The following is a 13,544-nucleotide window of genomic DNA, read 5'->3' on the forward strand; positions in this document are numbered from 1 at the left end:
AACTGTTTGCTTTTTCCACTGCTCAGTGCTTTTCTGCTCACCACGGTTGAAACAAATAGTTACTTCAGTTTGCTCAGAAATGTTTTTGTTTTTCACACCGTCACTGAGAGGATGCATTCTGATGTTTGATGTGAACATTAACGGAAGGTCTTGACCTGTAGCTTGTCTGCATGATGTCATGCATAGCACTGCCCTTCTGGAAAAAACCCCAAAAAACCCCAAAACAATAGAAACCATCGCAGAAATTCTAATGGTTTCCATTAAAAATACCATTACAAACCATCATGGTATCCAGACATATCATGCCACCAATAGAAGGCAACAAGTTACCAGTAGAGACCCATAGGGACCATTACAGTTTCCATTAAAGCCAGTACAATTCCCATTATAACCATTAAAACCATTACAAACTCTGAGGGTTTCTGTTGTATTTTTTCAGCAGGGTGCTGCCGCATTGGCTTTTCATAATGTTCAGGTGTTCCTATTAAAGTGGCCGGTGAGTGTAATATCACATGAAAGTACTTTCTAGAGATATTTGAACGTGCTGATTTGAACTAAATGATTTTCTAGACATTTGTTTGCTTTGGGCTGCTGAACCAGACTGCTAAACTAGAATACAAACTACGATTCCCATCAGTAGAGGTGCCGTGAACAGCATTACCCAGAGTTCCTGAGCAGTGCCTCAGCAAGATGGCGGCGAATCCGAGCACAAACGCCCCCCGTTTTGACTGTCCGTCATGGTAAGCCCTGCAATTCCCAAAACAAAGCGCAAATGGCAAAGACGCCGTGTTTAGTGGTTTATATGTGTGTATGGTGCTGGTGTAGAAATAACATTAGGCCAGTTTGTAGCGCAGACGTGAGCTGTGGTAACTTTGTCAACAATCTGCAACGCTGTAGATTTCATGGAGTGGCCATGCACCCTGCAGTGAGCTGACTGTGTGTATGTGCTGCTTTATCAGTGCACACAGCTGGGTAACTAGCTACAAGGCAATCTGAATCTGTTTGTGCTTTCTGCATCATGGCAATATTGCATTCATTTATAAGCCCAGTGCAAAAAACAAACAAACAAAAACAGCAGAATAATGTAATATAATATAATATAATAAACATAAGACTTTACAGAAACACAAAATTACTACATCAGCATATGTAGAAAAGTGTGTATATATATTATATATATATATATATATATATATATATATATATATATATATAATATACATACACACACTCAGTACTGTGCAAAAGTCTTAGGCACATGCAAAGAAATGCTGTAAAGTAAAGATGACTTCAAAAATAATGAACTCAAATCTTTCTAGTTAAAAAACAACAACATTGCAGTAAACAGTAATAAACTAAACAAAGTCAGTGTTTGATGTGACAGCACTTTTTTTTTTTTTTTTTCCTGTTAATTAGTAGTCTCAGGTACAGTGTGTGCAGTTTTATAAGGAAATGAGCTGTAAGTGTTACTGAGCATCTTGCAGAACCAGCCGCAGTTCTTCTGGAGACTTTGACTGTCGTACTTTGCTTCTTATTGTTGCAGCAAAACCCAGCAGCCTTTATTATGTTTTTTGTCTGAAAAGTGGTGTCTTACGTAATATGCTGCTTTTTTTTTTTAACTGGTGTACAAACTTTTTTTTGTAACATTATTATTATTATTATTATTATTATTATTATTTTTGAAAAGTAATGTTTGTAAAATGTTTGTAATTTTTTTAGTTTGTACTAAAAAAATAGGGTGCCTAAGACTTTTGCACAGAATATATATATACACACACACACACACATTGTACCTGAGACTACTAATTTTTTTTAAAGCAAAGAGTTGTCACACCAAATATTGACTTTGTTTCCTTTATTACGGTTTACTGCTCTTTATAGTATATTTTTGAAGGCATCTTTGCTCTGCAGCACTTCTTTGCATGTGCCTAAGTACTATATTTATATATATATATATATATATATATATATATATATATATATATATATATATATATATATATATTACTCTTGCTGGCATGGTCTCCACAAGTTTGTGCAAAATCTTATGATCCATTTTAGATCAAATCCATCAGCGTGTCGTCTGAACACATGCTTCAGTAGAAGAGATTAGGCATGAAGAAAATCTGACTTGTTCTGACCAAAGCAGTTAACATGGTCAATATCACACATTTGCTTACATTTAAACAGGGACCTAGAAATAATGCAGAATCTTGAATTTTAAATATTCAAGATATTGAACATTTACTTTCTTTGTTTTGAATATTTCAAAATTCTGAAAACTTTCTTTATTTCCAATTTTAAATAAAAAAAAAAAAAAAAAAAAAAAAAAAAAAAAGATTTTCAATATGGCCTCAGAATTTTGTACCCCACTGTATATATCTATATCTGGAAAAGAAAATGGAAAACAGTTTAAAAAAAGCAATACTAATAAAGTAAATAAAAATAAAATAAAGTAAAATAAAATAAAATAAAAAATAATAAGTGATATAGTGTTATTATCCTACTTCCAAAGTTGTAGGTTATGAGTGATCAGAGTAAAGTGTCTTGAGTCCAAAATGCAACAAGTGAACCTCCAAGTTACTCCACAAACCGAATTTCAAGTATACATGTTTCTGTTTTTAGTGCAAAAAATTGTGTAGTGTCTGTAGTGCAGCCAAAAAAACCCACCCTTGCCCAAACTCAGTACTCCATCTCACTCTGACAGAAAGGAGAGGTGTTGTAGAGTCTGATAGCAACTGTGGTGGGTGAGAGCCCACTACACAGTATAATAAATTAATAAAGAAGAATAATAGTCTGGTTTAGTTCACATCCTTCTGCTACTTGAATGTTCTGCCTGCTAAGTAACCGATCTAAATGCATGATCATCAGAATGACGGGAGCGAAAACCCAAACAGTGACAATGTATTTCTCACTGATTATTATGACACCTTTTTAGCTTTTCCTCTTTAATAATTTCCTGCTTGATCTCAGGGCAGGAAAACCACCACCTGGGCTCCATTTGGATGTAGTCAAAGGAGACAAGTTGATAGAGGTAAGACCGCTTTACCAAAATGAGAAGTGATTGTTTATTCGCTACACTATGTTGTGTCACTTGCTCAGAATTGGCTGAATGCACTTTAAGTGTGCAAGTACTGAAACGGAGAAAAAGAGCTATTGAACAACTACACTTTCTTGCCTTCAACAGTCTGCATATGTCAGTGTTTCCACTGCTGTTTGCAAGAACATTGTCGGTATTTGCACTTTGACATTTCGAACGAATTCCACACAACAGGTTCGACAGGTGTAGAATACTAACAACTATTATTCAAGTAACAAACATGACCAGAAGATGGAGCCTGCTCCTGAGACGCAGCTGTCGTTACTGTCTCCTGAGAGTGCTTTATTCTGACTCTGCTTGTGAAGTCTGCGTATGATGTAGATGTAGAGCTCCAAGTATTGGCACAATGCCAGATGGCTGATACTCATTTGATCAATTCAATTCAATTTTATTTGTATGGACAGTTGAAGATTGTCAGAACCAGACCAGGTGTCTGAGACGATATGAGGAAGAAACGAGGAAGAAACTTTGAGAGGAACCAGACTCAAAAGGGAACCCATCCTCATCTGGGTGACACCGGATAGTGCGATTATAAATAAATCCCTTCTATTACTGTATACTATATGGTCAAAAAGTGCAGTTGTGTAACCACGAACATTCATTTACACATGAAGTCTATTTTGTTGAAGTTATCAACTGTTCACTGATGGAGACTTGAGCACAAAACTGTTTGTGGGAATTGCAGTCCTAAAGCTGTCAAAGCAATTTTAGTCCAAAGCTATCGTAGCAAAACTGTTCATATCAACTGCAGTCCAAAGCCGTCTTCATGGTTTTTAAGTGGTACCAGCCATGGTAACCTCGTATCTTTAGGCTGTCCGTATCGGGCCATCCTCAGCAGCAGCGAGTGATTTCCAAGTGATGAGAACTCCAATCAGAAGTAGGACAGCTGGTAGATCAGCTGGTATAAATGGGCTAGTTGGGCGTGTCTAATTTTTAGAGAGATTTTTGACATCCACATCAGATAATTTGCTGGTAACAGATGTCTTAAAGCAGATTATTGTGGACTTTTGTTGAACCAAGCGCAACAGCACTGCTCAGAAAAATACACAGAATTCTTTGAAGAAGCAATGCTGAGGCTGATTTCTTTCTATCCCAGACTGTAGAGTCATGCAGCCTGTCAGAGACAGTCAGTCATGGCAGCTCATTCTTGTGCACTGGGGCTGATATTTTTCAGCCCTTGTCGCTGACACATCTGTAACACGTCATCGGCAGTAATGGAGGAATCGCATCTGAAATACAGTTGAGGGTGCAGTGAACATGAATGTGTTGGATTATTTACTCAGTCATGCTTTCTTTTTTTTTCCAAAAAAGCCTTTGGAGGGAAAACCAAGAGTAGATAGCCTAAGCACATGTTGTCCAATCAAAATGCATACACAAAAGGACAGTTGTTTCAATGAAAGCGTTGCAGCATTTCTGTTTGGTATTCGGAGAAAACATGGCGTGAATCCAGTGTGACATTACAGACTTGAAACACATAAATAGTAGTTTGCGCCACATCATTCTTATTATGCCATTGATGAGACTCTTGATATAATGCATTGATCTGCCCTAATAGTGACATAGTGTCAAGCCATTGGTAGATATTAGATTCCAGCCTACCCACCTACCCATCTAATATCATGATAAGCCAACACTGGATTTGATAATGACATCATCAGGACTCCCCTTGCTTCTGTTGTTATGCGCAACAAAAACAATTCATGCTTTAAGACAGTTTTTGTGTCTTTAGATTAATATCTGTGTTGTGTCATTGAACCTTACACACATTTACATCATGCATAGGTTAGTTATAGTTATATAGCTATATTGCTATAGTTAGAATAGGTTTGAAAAATAGGTCAAATCTGCTCTGATGCTGATCCAGCACTTCAGGTCAATAACAGTCCAGTACTTATTAAGAGATTGCTGCATCATTAGTATTATTTGCTCAGGACTTAGTGACGTCAAATCTTATGATGTCTTTAAAGATAGTAGTTCCAGTGGCTGGTCTGCTTTTGCTTCTCATCTCTAAGACACCGGTTTCTGTCCTTAGAAACTAATCATTGATGAGAAAAAGTTCTACTTGTTTGGGAGGAACCCAGACCACTGTGACTTCACGATAGACCATCAGTCATGCTCACGCGTGCATGCAGCACTCGTCTATCACCGGCACCTCAAGAGGGTCTTCCTCATCGACCTCAACAGCAGTAAGTGTTCAGTACTGACACCAGCACTGAGAAACAGAACAGGCCTCAATTTCTTCACTGAAGGCTAAAATTAGGTTTAGAAAACTCATTTGTTTGCAGCGTAACCCATTTTTCCCCCTGACAGGCACCATCTATAGTTTCACAAGTTCTAGTTTTAGAAGTGTGCTTCTTTGAATAATGGTTGGATGGGAATCTTACTGTGCTGTTTCTCAACTTTTAAGATGAGAGGAAGAGCAGATAAGTGAATGTCATTGAGAATAATTAAAATAAGAGCAAATCTATTTCCAATTTTTCACTGATAATGATCACTTTATATTAAGGTTTACTTGCCTATGAGGCAATAAGAAAATGCATCAGTATTGTATTTACATTTGTAATACAGAACAGTTACAAAGCATTAAATAAATAAAAAAAATGTCCTTGTCCTCCATTGCATGTAGCATTTAGGTCCATTATCAATTTTGCAATTTCTATTTTTTCAGTTATTACAGTACAATTAGAATTACAAATGCAGCAGAAATTAGTTACAGGAAAATGTCCGTGTTTTTTTTCCCCCCTAACTAATCATTTCATTCATTTCTATGTGTTTTTCTGTACTGAGCAAAGAATGGAAACGTTTACATACGCAGTTTATTGACAGAAACCAATAACTGTCTAAAGACCGCCATTATACACTCACTGGCAACTTTATTAGGAACACCTGTACACCTGCTTATTTGTACAGTTATCCAAATAGAAACTCCTTGTTGAAGAAAAAAAGGGTTCAGGTTGACAGGAAGGCTACGGTAACTGAAATAACCACTTTTTACAACCGTGGTGAGAAGAAAAGCATCTCAGAACAGACAAGTGTCATGTATATCTCCTTTTTTCCAATGCCTGGGCTAGTTCCAAATTTTTCCCACATTTTCGGCTAGTTTCAGTTCTGTTACGAGGGTTTTTGAAAAAATTCACTAGACAGTACCGCATAGCATAAGTAAGTTGTGAGTTAGCCTCTTGAGTTAATTTTATGTGATGTTGTTGTTAATGCTGTCCTGTCCCACCAAAATCTGTGCTCACAAAATCTATGCTTAAGCTGCTGTAACTGGAGTAATGTTTTTGCTTTTCCAGCCCATGGCACCTTTTTGGGCAGAATTCGTCTGGAGCCCCATAAACCTCAGCAAGTGCCCATCGACTCCACTATGTCATTTGGGGCATCCACGCGAGTGTACACGCTGAGAGAGAAGCCGCAGACGCAGCCCAGCACTACAGCAGGTGACAGTGGTGTGGAGGATGAAGAGCTGAAAGGACTGCTTGGCTTACCGGAAGAAGAGACCGAGCTAGATGTATGTTTGTGTTCCTGTGTGTAGGGAGGCAGAGAGATTTTTAATGTCCTACAGAGAAAAGAGAGATTTCTCCTGGGAGATAACCTAATGGTGCTTGTTCTCATTTTAATGCTGATATTCTCACGCAGAACCTGACTGAGTTCAACACAGCGCACAACAAGCGCATATCTACTCTCACCATCGAGGAGGGCAACCTGGACATCCAGAGACCTAAGAGGAAGAGGAGAAGCTCTCGAGTGTCTTTCAGCGAGGACGAGGAGATCATTAACCCTGGTATGTATGGAGTACATAAACACAAACATAATGGTGACTTTGCTACAGTATTTTTGATAATATTATAATCCCTATAAGCAGTAATAGTTGTTATAAACAACAAAACTCAAGCCTACCTGGTTAATAGTACTAAGGCTGTATAATTATTCTTATTTTAGTAATGTTCATGATTTCTCTCCTTCTTAATGAAATAAACATAACCGAATATGATATTGGTGAGCTTGGTTACATTAACTGGTTAATGTCAGATTAGACATGGGCTGCTTTTTTTTTTTTTAAATTGACTGGGGCCATCTTCCCTTGTATGTGTGTTATTGATCTAATCAGTTGCATAATGTAGTGGGCTATCTAAGGAATACATGCTTGTAATGTACAGTGGTCAGGAAGTATTCATTTTCATTCAGGTTTATATTTATGCTCAAGTGATAACAGGAACTAACCTGTTTCATGGATGTTCCACAACTTTAGATGCAACTAGAAATGGATAAAATGTATAATGTTTAATTTTTTTTCTTAAATAAAAATAGAGAAATAAAACACTTCAGGATGTGATGTTATAGAATAATTTTAAGCTTTAAGGTGCTAACCATAACTCTGCAGTAAAGTGGTCCTAAATTAACAGAGTAAATGTCATAAATAGTACTGACCTCTGTCTTACATTTTTTTAAAAATTAATGTGCCATTCTTTTTTTTCCCTGGAATTTCTGGACTTTCACTGGCTATTTCCTGTTTGACAGCTAGTCTTAAACAGTACATGTAGTCTGTGCACGGTGCTGTATATTAGATAGTATAACAATACACTTTATTGATCCTTATGTGGTCAATGAAGTGTTTACAATGATCCTAATAAGCATTTAGACAGTCTGCCAAACATATTGACTTTAGTGCTTTACCTATGTTTTAGATATATTGCATCATAATACACAATATCCCACGCACACACAAACATTTTGTTCATAATTTTTATTCCTTTTTTCTCATTTTATCAGATTAATATTACCGTTTGTTGACTCTCTTCTCTGTGTTTGTGTTCTCAGAGGATATTGACCCATCGGTTGGCCGTTTCAGAAACATGGTGCAGACCGCAGTCGTACCCTTAAAGGTAGATACTGTCCTATGTTCAGTATATCATCTGAAACAAGAAGGACTCTTTACATCCTGGTTAGAGTTCCTAGACCAGAGCTATTTCTTAGAAGGCCACACCATGTTTTTTTTTTTTTTTTTTTTTTTAAATTTAGCACGTCTGATTCAAAGATGTTCAACTGATTAGCTCTTCTGGGAATCAAAATAGGTGTGTTAGAACAGAGTAGAACAACGCATACTGCAATCTTTAGCTAATCAGCTTCATCAGCAAATTAATGACTTATTGAGAAACCTTTCTCTGTCTAGATTCCAAAATACATTATATCCATTTTTAAAAACTGGGTAATTAAAGATTTTTAGATTAGGCAGCCCAGACAAGTATTTCATGTCATATTGTTTACATTTATTGTGAAAGTGTCCTGTATTGTTAAACTGTTAAATTGTTACAGGAACACCCATTAATATTTATTTGGAACATTTGTGTGGGGCACAGTGTCTTAGTGGTAAGCACTGTTGCCTTGCACCTCTGGGGTTGGGGGTTCGAATCCCTCCTCTGGACTGTGCTACTCCAATCATCAAATCAGCCAATCATCAGGCAATGCATAAACTCGTTCAGACGTTAAGTGTTAAAAGATACATGTTCGCATCAAACACTAGACTTTGACTGTGGCATGGTTGACGGGCTGGTTTGAATATTTCAGTACCTGCTGCTATCGTGGTATTTTCACACATCACAGTCACTAGCGTTTACATAAACTGGTACGAGAAACAAAAAAAAAGTCCAGTGAGCCACAGTTCTGCAGGTGGAAATGCCTTGTTGATGAGACAGGTCAGAGGAGAATGGCTAGATTGGTTAAAACTTACAGGAAGTCTCCAATAACTCAACTAACCACTTGTTACAACCCAGGTGAGCAGAAGAGCATCTCAAAACACACAACACGTCGAAATCTGAGGCAGGTGGACTATAAAAGCAGAAGACCACATTGGGTCCCACTCCTGTCAGCCAAGAACAGGAAACAAACAAAGAAACCAAACAAATTAATAGTGAATACTAATGGATAGAACTGGTTAAAACATAGTGTTTATAAAATTGAAAAAATAACATAGTTATTTAAAAGTAATGCATTTACAGTGGATATAAACAGTCTACACACCCCTACACACCCCAAACCTGTGGAATAAAGTGAAGAGGGCTGTGCACAGGAGATCCCCTTGCAATTTGATAGATCGGGAGCATTTTTGCAAGGAAGTGTGGAATAAAATCACCAACTCAGGATGTGCTAAGTTGGTAAACTCTTACCCCAAAATGACTGAGTGCTGTGTTACAAGCAAAAGGTGCTTTAACAAAGTATTAGTTAAGGGGTGTGCACACTTATGCAGCCAGGTAATTGTAAGTTTTTTTTCCCTCTAAAACATTTCTATTTGGTTTTCACTTGAATTTTATTGGTTGCTATATCAAATTAAAGGTGGAGAAAGGTCTGACATGATTGATTTTGGTTGCATTTTTTTTAATATCACAATAACCTGCAATCTTAACAGGGGTGTGTAGACTTTTTTTTATGTCCACTGTGTATATAGCTTTGTAAAGTTCTCGGACAGATGGGTTTAATTCTGCTGGTAAATTTCACATTTAGTTAAAAAAAAAACAACCAAAAAACAGACGTGACAGATATCATGTCTCGCAGTGGAACTCCTCTTTTAACCCTGAAGACACACATGCTTGATTGTAATGTTGATCATACATATTCAATACTATATACAATGACCTGTAAGTATTCAGTACCACTGATAAAAACCAAAGGTAAGAACAAGTCATATAAGACGTTTTGGAAACAGAATCTTCAGATTTGGAATTTGAGTGCAGGTCTAGGATCAGATTGCATGCTGTTGGTGAAGTGGAGGGCGCTTAGGGGAGAGTTTATTACAAGCCAGGAGGGACATAAACACAACCACAGTCTGTTACAGAACTTTGTTTTTTACTGTGGCTTGCTTTGGCCACAAAACCTGAACAGTATTTTACATTGTGTTCCTCCATGTACTGTTATGGTACATGGAGAAACCGTGTAGACTATTTCACTGCAGTCATCCTTCTGTGGTTTTGTTTTCCCCATTCTCATTACAGAAGAAGAAATCTGAGGGACATGGCGCCCTTGGTGTGGAGGACAGCGTGGTACGTCGTTTCCAGAACTTCCCCGTCAGCCCAGGCCTTTATGGTGACTTGCCCCCTGCCAGTCATGACGCACGCACCCAGGACAACGAGCACCAAGCAGGCTCGGCCATCTTGAGCGGCCTCCCTCTGCCCTTCCCCAACCCAGCTCCAGAGGTGGACGTCTTCACCCCCTCAGCACAGCCGGCAGCTATGTTGAACCCAAGCCCCGCCCCTGGACCATACACAGCCGAATCTATGAACGAGCCACGCAAGAAGAAGTACGCCAAGGAGGCGTGGCCTGGAAAGAAACCCACACCTTCACTACTCATCTAATGCGTATTATTGGATGGTGTGACGACGTGTACTTGACTTTTATGAACTAAACTCTAAACGTAAAATTTCTGAAGTTCCAAAACTGCATTTTCAAAAATCTCAGTCATGTCTCAGTATCAGAATCTTTTTAAAAAAGAGCCTAATTCATAATTCATTATAAACCATAGCTCGTGTTATATCAGAGGAAAAATGTTTACCAGAGACTTGCATAAACAACATCTGATTTGTTATTGTAGGTTCTTTACTGAGGTGTTTTCCTACTGTTGTGGACACGTCACCACGTTTTCTGTTAGTTACACAATACAGATCATAGCACACCTTTAAAATAGCAGACGAGTATAAGGTTAGAATCAGTAGATTAATTCTTAATGTTCAGTCACTGAGTATGGTATACTAACTACTTACATGCATTGTAACCTTTTACCTTCATGAACGTAAATGTCAGTACTACAGTTTCTGTAACGCAAGAACAGGACAAATCCTTCTTACTCCGTTTGTTAAACGGCTACAGTATCAGAGCGTGTAGACGTGAGTTTGTTTTGTGTTTTCTATTTTTATATCCGAGTATATGTTGTAAAATGGTGTGTGCAGAGAGCAGATTATAGGAATTCCTAACTTTCTTTATTTATCTAATAAACAGGATTCCTTTCTATAAGGCCGGATGTGTGGGTTGAAATGGAGATGGTTCCTGGAAGTTGAGCTGGACGTTTATTCCCTTGAGGCATCTCGCTCCTCTAATGGGTTTCTCTCTGTGCCATTTTGAAAATGGACTAGTTATAATTTATCCTGAGGTAATGAGGCAAATGAAAGTGTCCCGGGCTTGAAGAATTCCCTGTGGACATCATATTGTCAATGAGTAGGAGTTTTTCCTTCTGGTTTATATCATTGAGGAGGTTCAAAATACAGTATTCTGGGCTACTGTTGAAATTTGTGCCATACTATTGTGAAAGCTGTCTAGAGGGAGGAAGGGGTGTAATAGTTATCAGTCCATCTGGTTTAATGTGAATTGAATTTGTGAAGCAGAGGAAAAAGGAAAAGGAAACTCCTAAAAATATACTTGGCTGAGGTGGGGAATTTGGGAGAAGATTTTGTGTCCACTTCGGAATATTCACATAACATTCATTCATTCATTCATTCATTCATTTATCTTGGGTAACTGCATTATGTTGTTCAGGGTGAATACACCTTGGATGGGACTCGAGTCAATCACATGGCACCACGTAAATGCACATTCATACCTAGGAGTACGTTAGAGTTGCCAGTCCACCTACTGGCATGTGTTTTTTTTATTTTTATTTGTTTATTTATTTCTTTCCTCCCCTCAGTAGATACCTCCAGTACAGTATTATGCCACTATGCGATATTCATGTAACAAAAAACTGCCTTTTTTAACCTTTTGGAAATCCACTTACTATTGGTACTGGAATTATATCTTTTGTCAACTGGTAAGGACTATTTCTAGTCCAATATGTCAAGCTAAAATCATTGCAACTAAATTATCTGCTATAATAACTAAATTATCTGCAATAGTTGTTCTGGCTCTCGTAGTTTCTCTCGTTGTATCCAAATGATTGAGTTGTGACCTCATACAATACATTTGTTTTTTTTTTTTTTACCCAAAAAAAGGTAGCTGTCCAGTGCATCTTTTTTTTTTTTTTCCCTGTTGTGAATTTCCAGTTGTACTTCCATATCTGTCCAGCAGGGGTCTCCCATGCACCTTATTGCCTACGCCTGTTCTCCACCTCAGATAAATGACACCTCATTAATCAAATCTGCATGAATGCGCTCAGGTTGCCATGGCAATAATTATCAGAGCTGCCTAATTAACTTTCTCAATTGCTTAATGATATACGACCCTATGAACTCCCTCATTTCTTCTCTCTCTCTAATTCGAGCATGCATCTTTTTTTCCCTCCTTCCTTTTTCCCCCACTCTGTGTGTTAACCTGTGACCACTGTTTTATTAAACGCAAAAGAAGAACAGATTGTCAGTCACGGGGATGAAAGAGGAGATCTGCGTCCTGGCTCTTGGCTTTAACCTTTCTTTCTTTTTACCAATGCAAAGTGGAAAGCTGGATTTAAAAAAAAAAAAATTCTCACCTACTCTTTAGGGTTACATCTTGAAATAAGTGGCTTTAGATATGAGTCCTCATAAAAATGAAGGTGTCTCTATTTGTTTAATAGTCATTTGCATATAATTCTAGAGATAATCTGGGTCAAGATTCTTTAGTAGCTAGTATATGCTTCAAATACACATAAAACACCCAATGCTTTGCGTCGGTATTCACCTCCCTGCTTGGGAAAAAAAAACAATAGAAACCATCACAGAAATTCTAATGCTTTCCACCACAAATACCATTACAAACCATCAGCTAACCATTAAAACCATTACCATAACTGGTCCTTAATGGCATCCAGACATAACATGCCACCAATACAAGGCTACAAATTACCTGTAGAGACCCACAGGGACCATTACAGTTTCCATGAAAACCAATACAATTCCCATTATAACCAAATAGGAATTCTTGGGCCTTAATGGTATCCACTAGACATAAAGTGCCACCAATAGAAAGCAACAAATTACCAGTAGAGATCCGCAAGGACCATTAAAACCATTACAAATTCTATGTAGGTTTCTATTTTTTTTTTTCAGCAGGGCTTTCTAGAACTTTTCAAAATTCTGTAGTGTTACAAGCTGGAATTGAAATGTTAGACATGTTTATGAAAAATCTCTGACATTTTAAGGTGTGATTTTTTTTTTTTTTTATATAAATTGTTACATGAATTTGAACAAAAAACAGATATTTGTTGGTTGCATAAGTATCCCTCTTGGTAGAATCACCTTTGGCTATGATTACAGCTGCAAGTCTTCTGGAATATATTTCTGTCAGCTTTGCACATCTGGATCCTGATATTCTTGCCAAAATTGCTTAAGCTCTGTCAGATTGGATGGAGAATGTTGGTGAACATCAGTTTTTAAATCTTGCTACAGATTCTCAATCGGACTGAGGGCTGATCTTTGACTGGACCTTTCTAACACATTTGGGTTCTTGATTTTGAACCACTCCAGTGGTTATGTGCTTAGGGTCATTGTCC

The 13,544-nt window shown here is 37.7% G+C and overlaps 1 protein-coding gene across 1 annotated transcript; it reads left to right on the forward strand.

Moving 5' to 3' along the window:
* The first annotated feature begins 620 nt into the window (after nt 1-620).
* Nucleotides 621-13,124, forward strand: ppp1r8a (protein phosphatase 1, regulatory subunit 8a). The gene is made up of 7 exons (XM_026942326.3): nt 621-740; nt 2,974-3,034; nt 5,133-5,286; nt 6,394-6,608; nt 6,737-6,881; nt 7,919-7,983; nt 10,087-13,124. The coding sequence occupies exons 1-7, from the start codon at nt 691-693 to the stop codon at nt 10,444-10,446; spliced, it is 1,050 nt and encodes a 349-aa protein (XP_026798127.1). The 5' UTR covers nt 621-690; the 3' UTR covers nt 10,447-13,124.
* Nucleotides 13,125-13,544: the final 420 nt, after the last annotated feature.

Source organism: Pangasianodon hypophthalmus, chromosome 29 (assembly GCF_027358585.1).
Source record: "Pangasianodon hypophthalmus isolate fPanHyp1 chromosome 29, fPanHyp1.pri, whole genome shotgun sequence".
In the NCBI taxonomy this organism is placed as follows: domain Eukaryota; kingdom Metazoa; phylum Chordata; class Actinopteri; order Siluriformes; family Pangasiidae; genus Pangasianodon; species Pangasianodon hypophthalmus.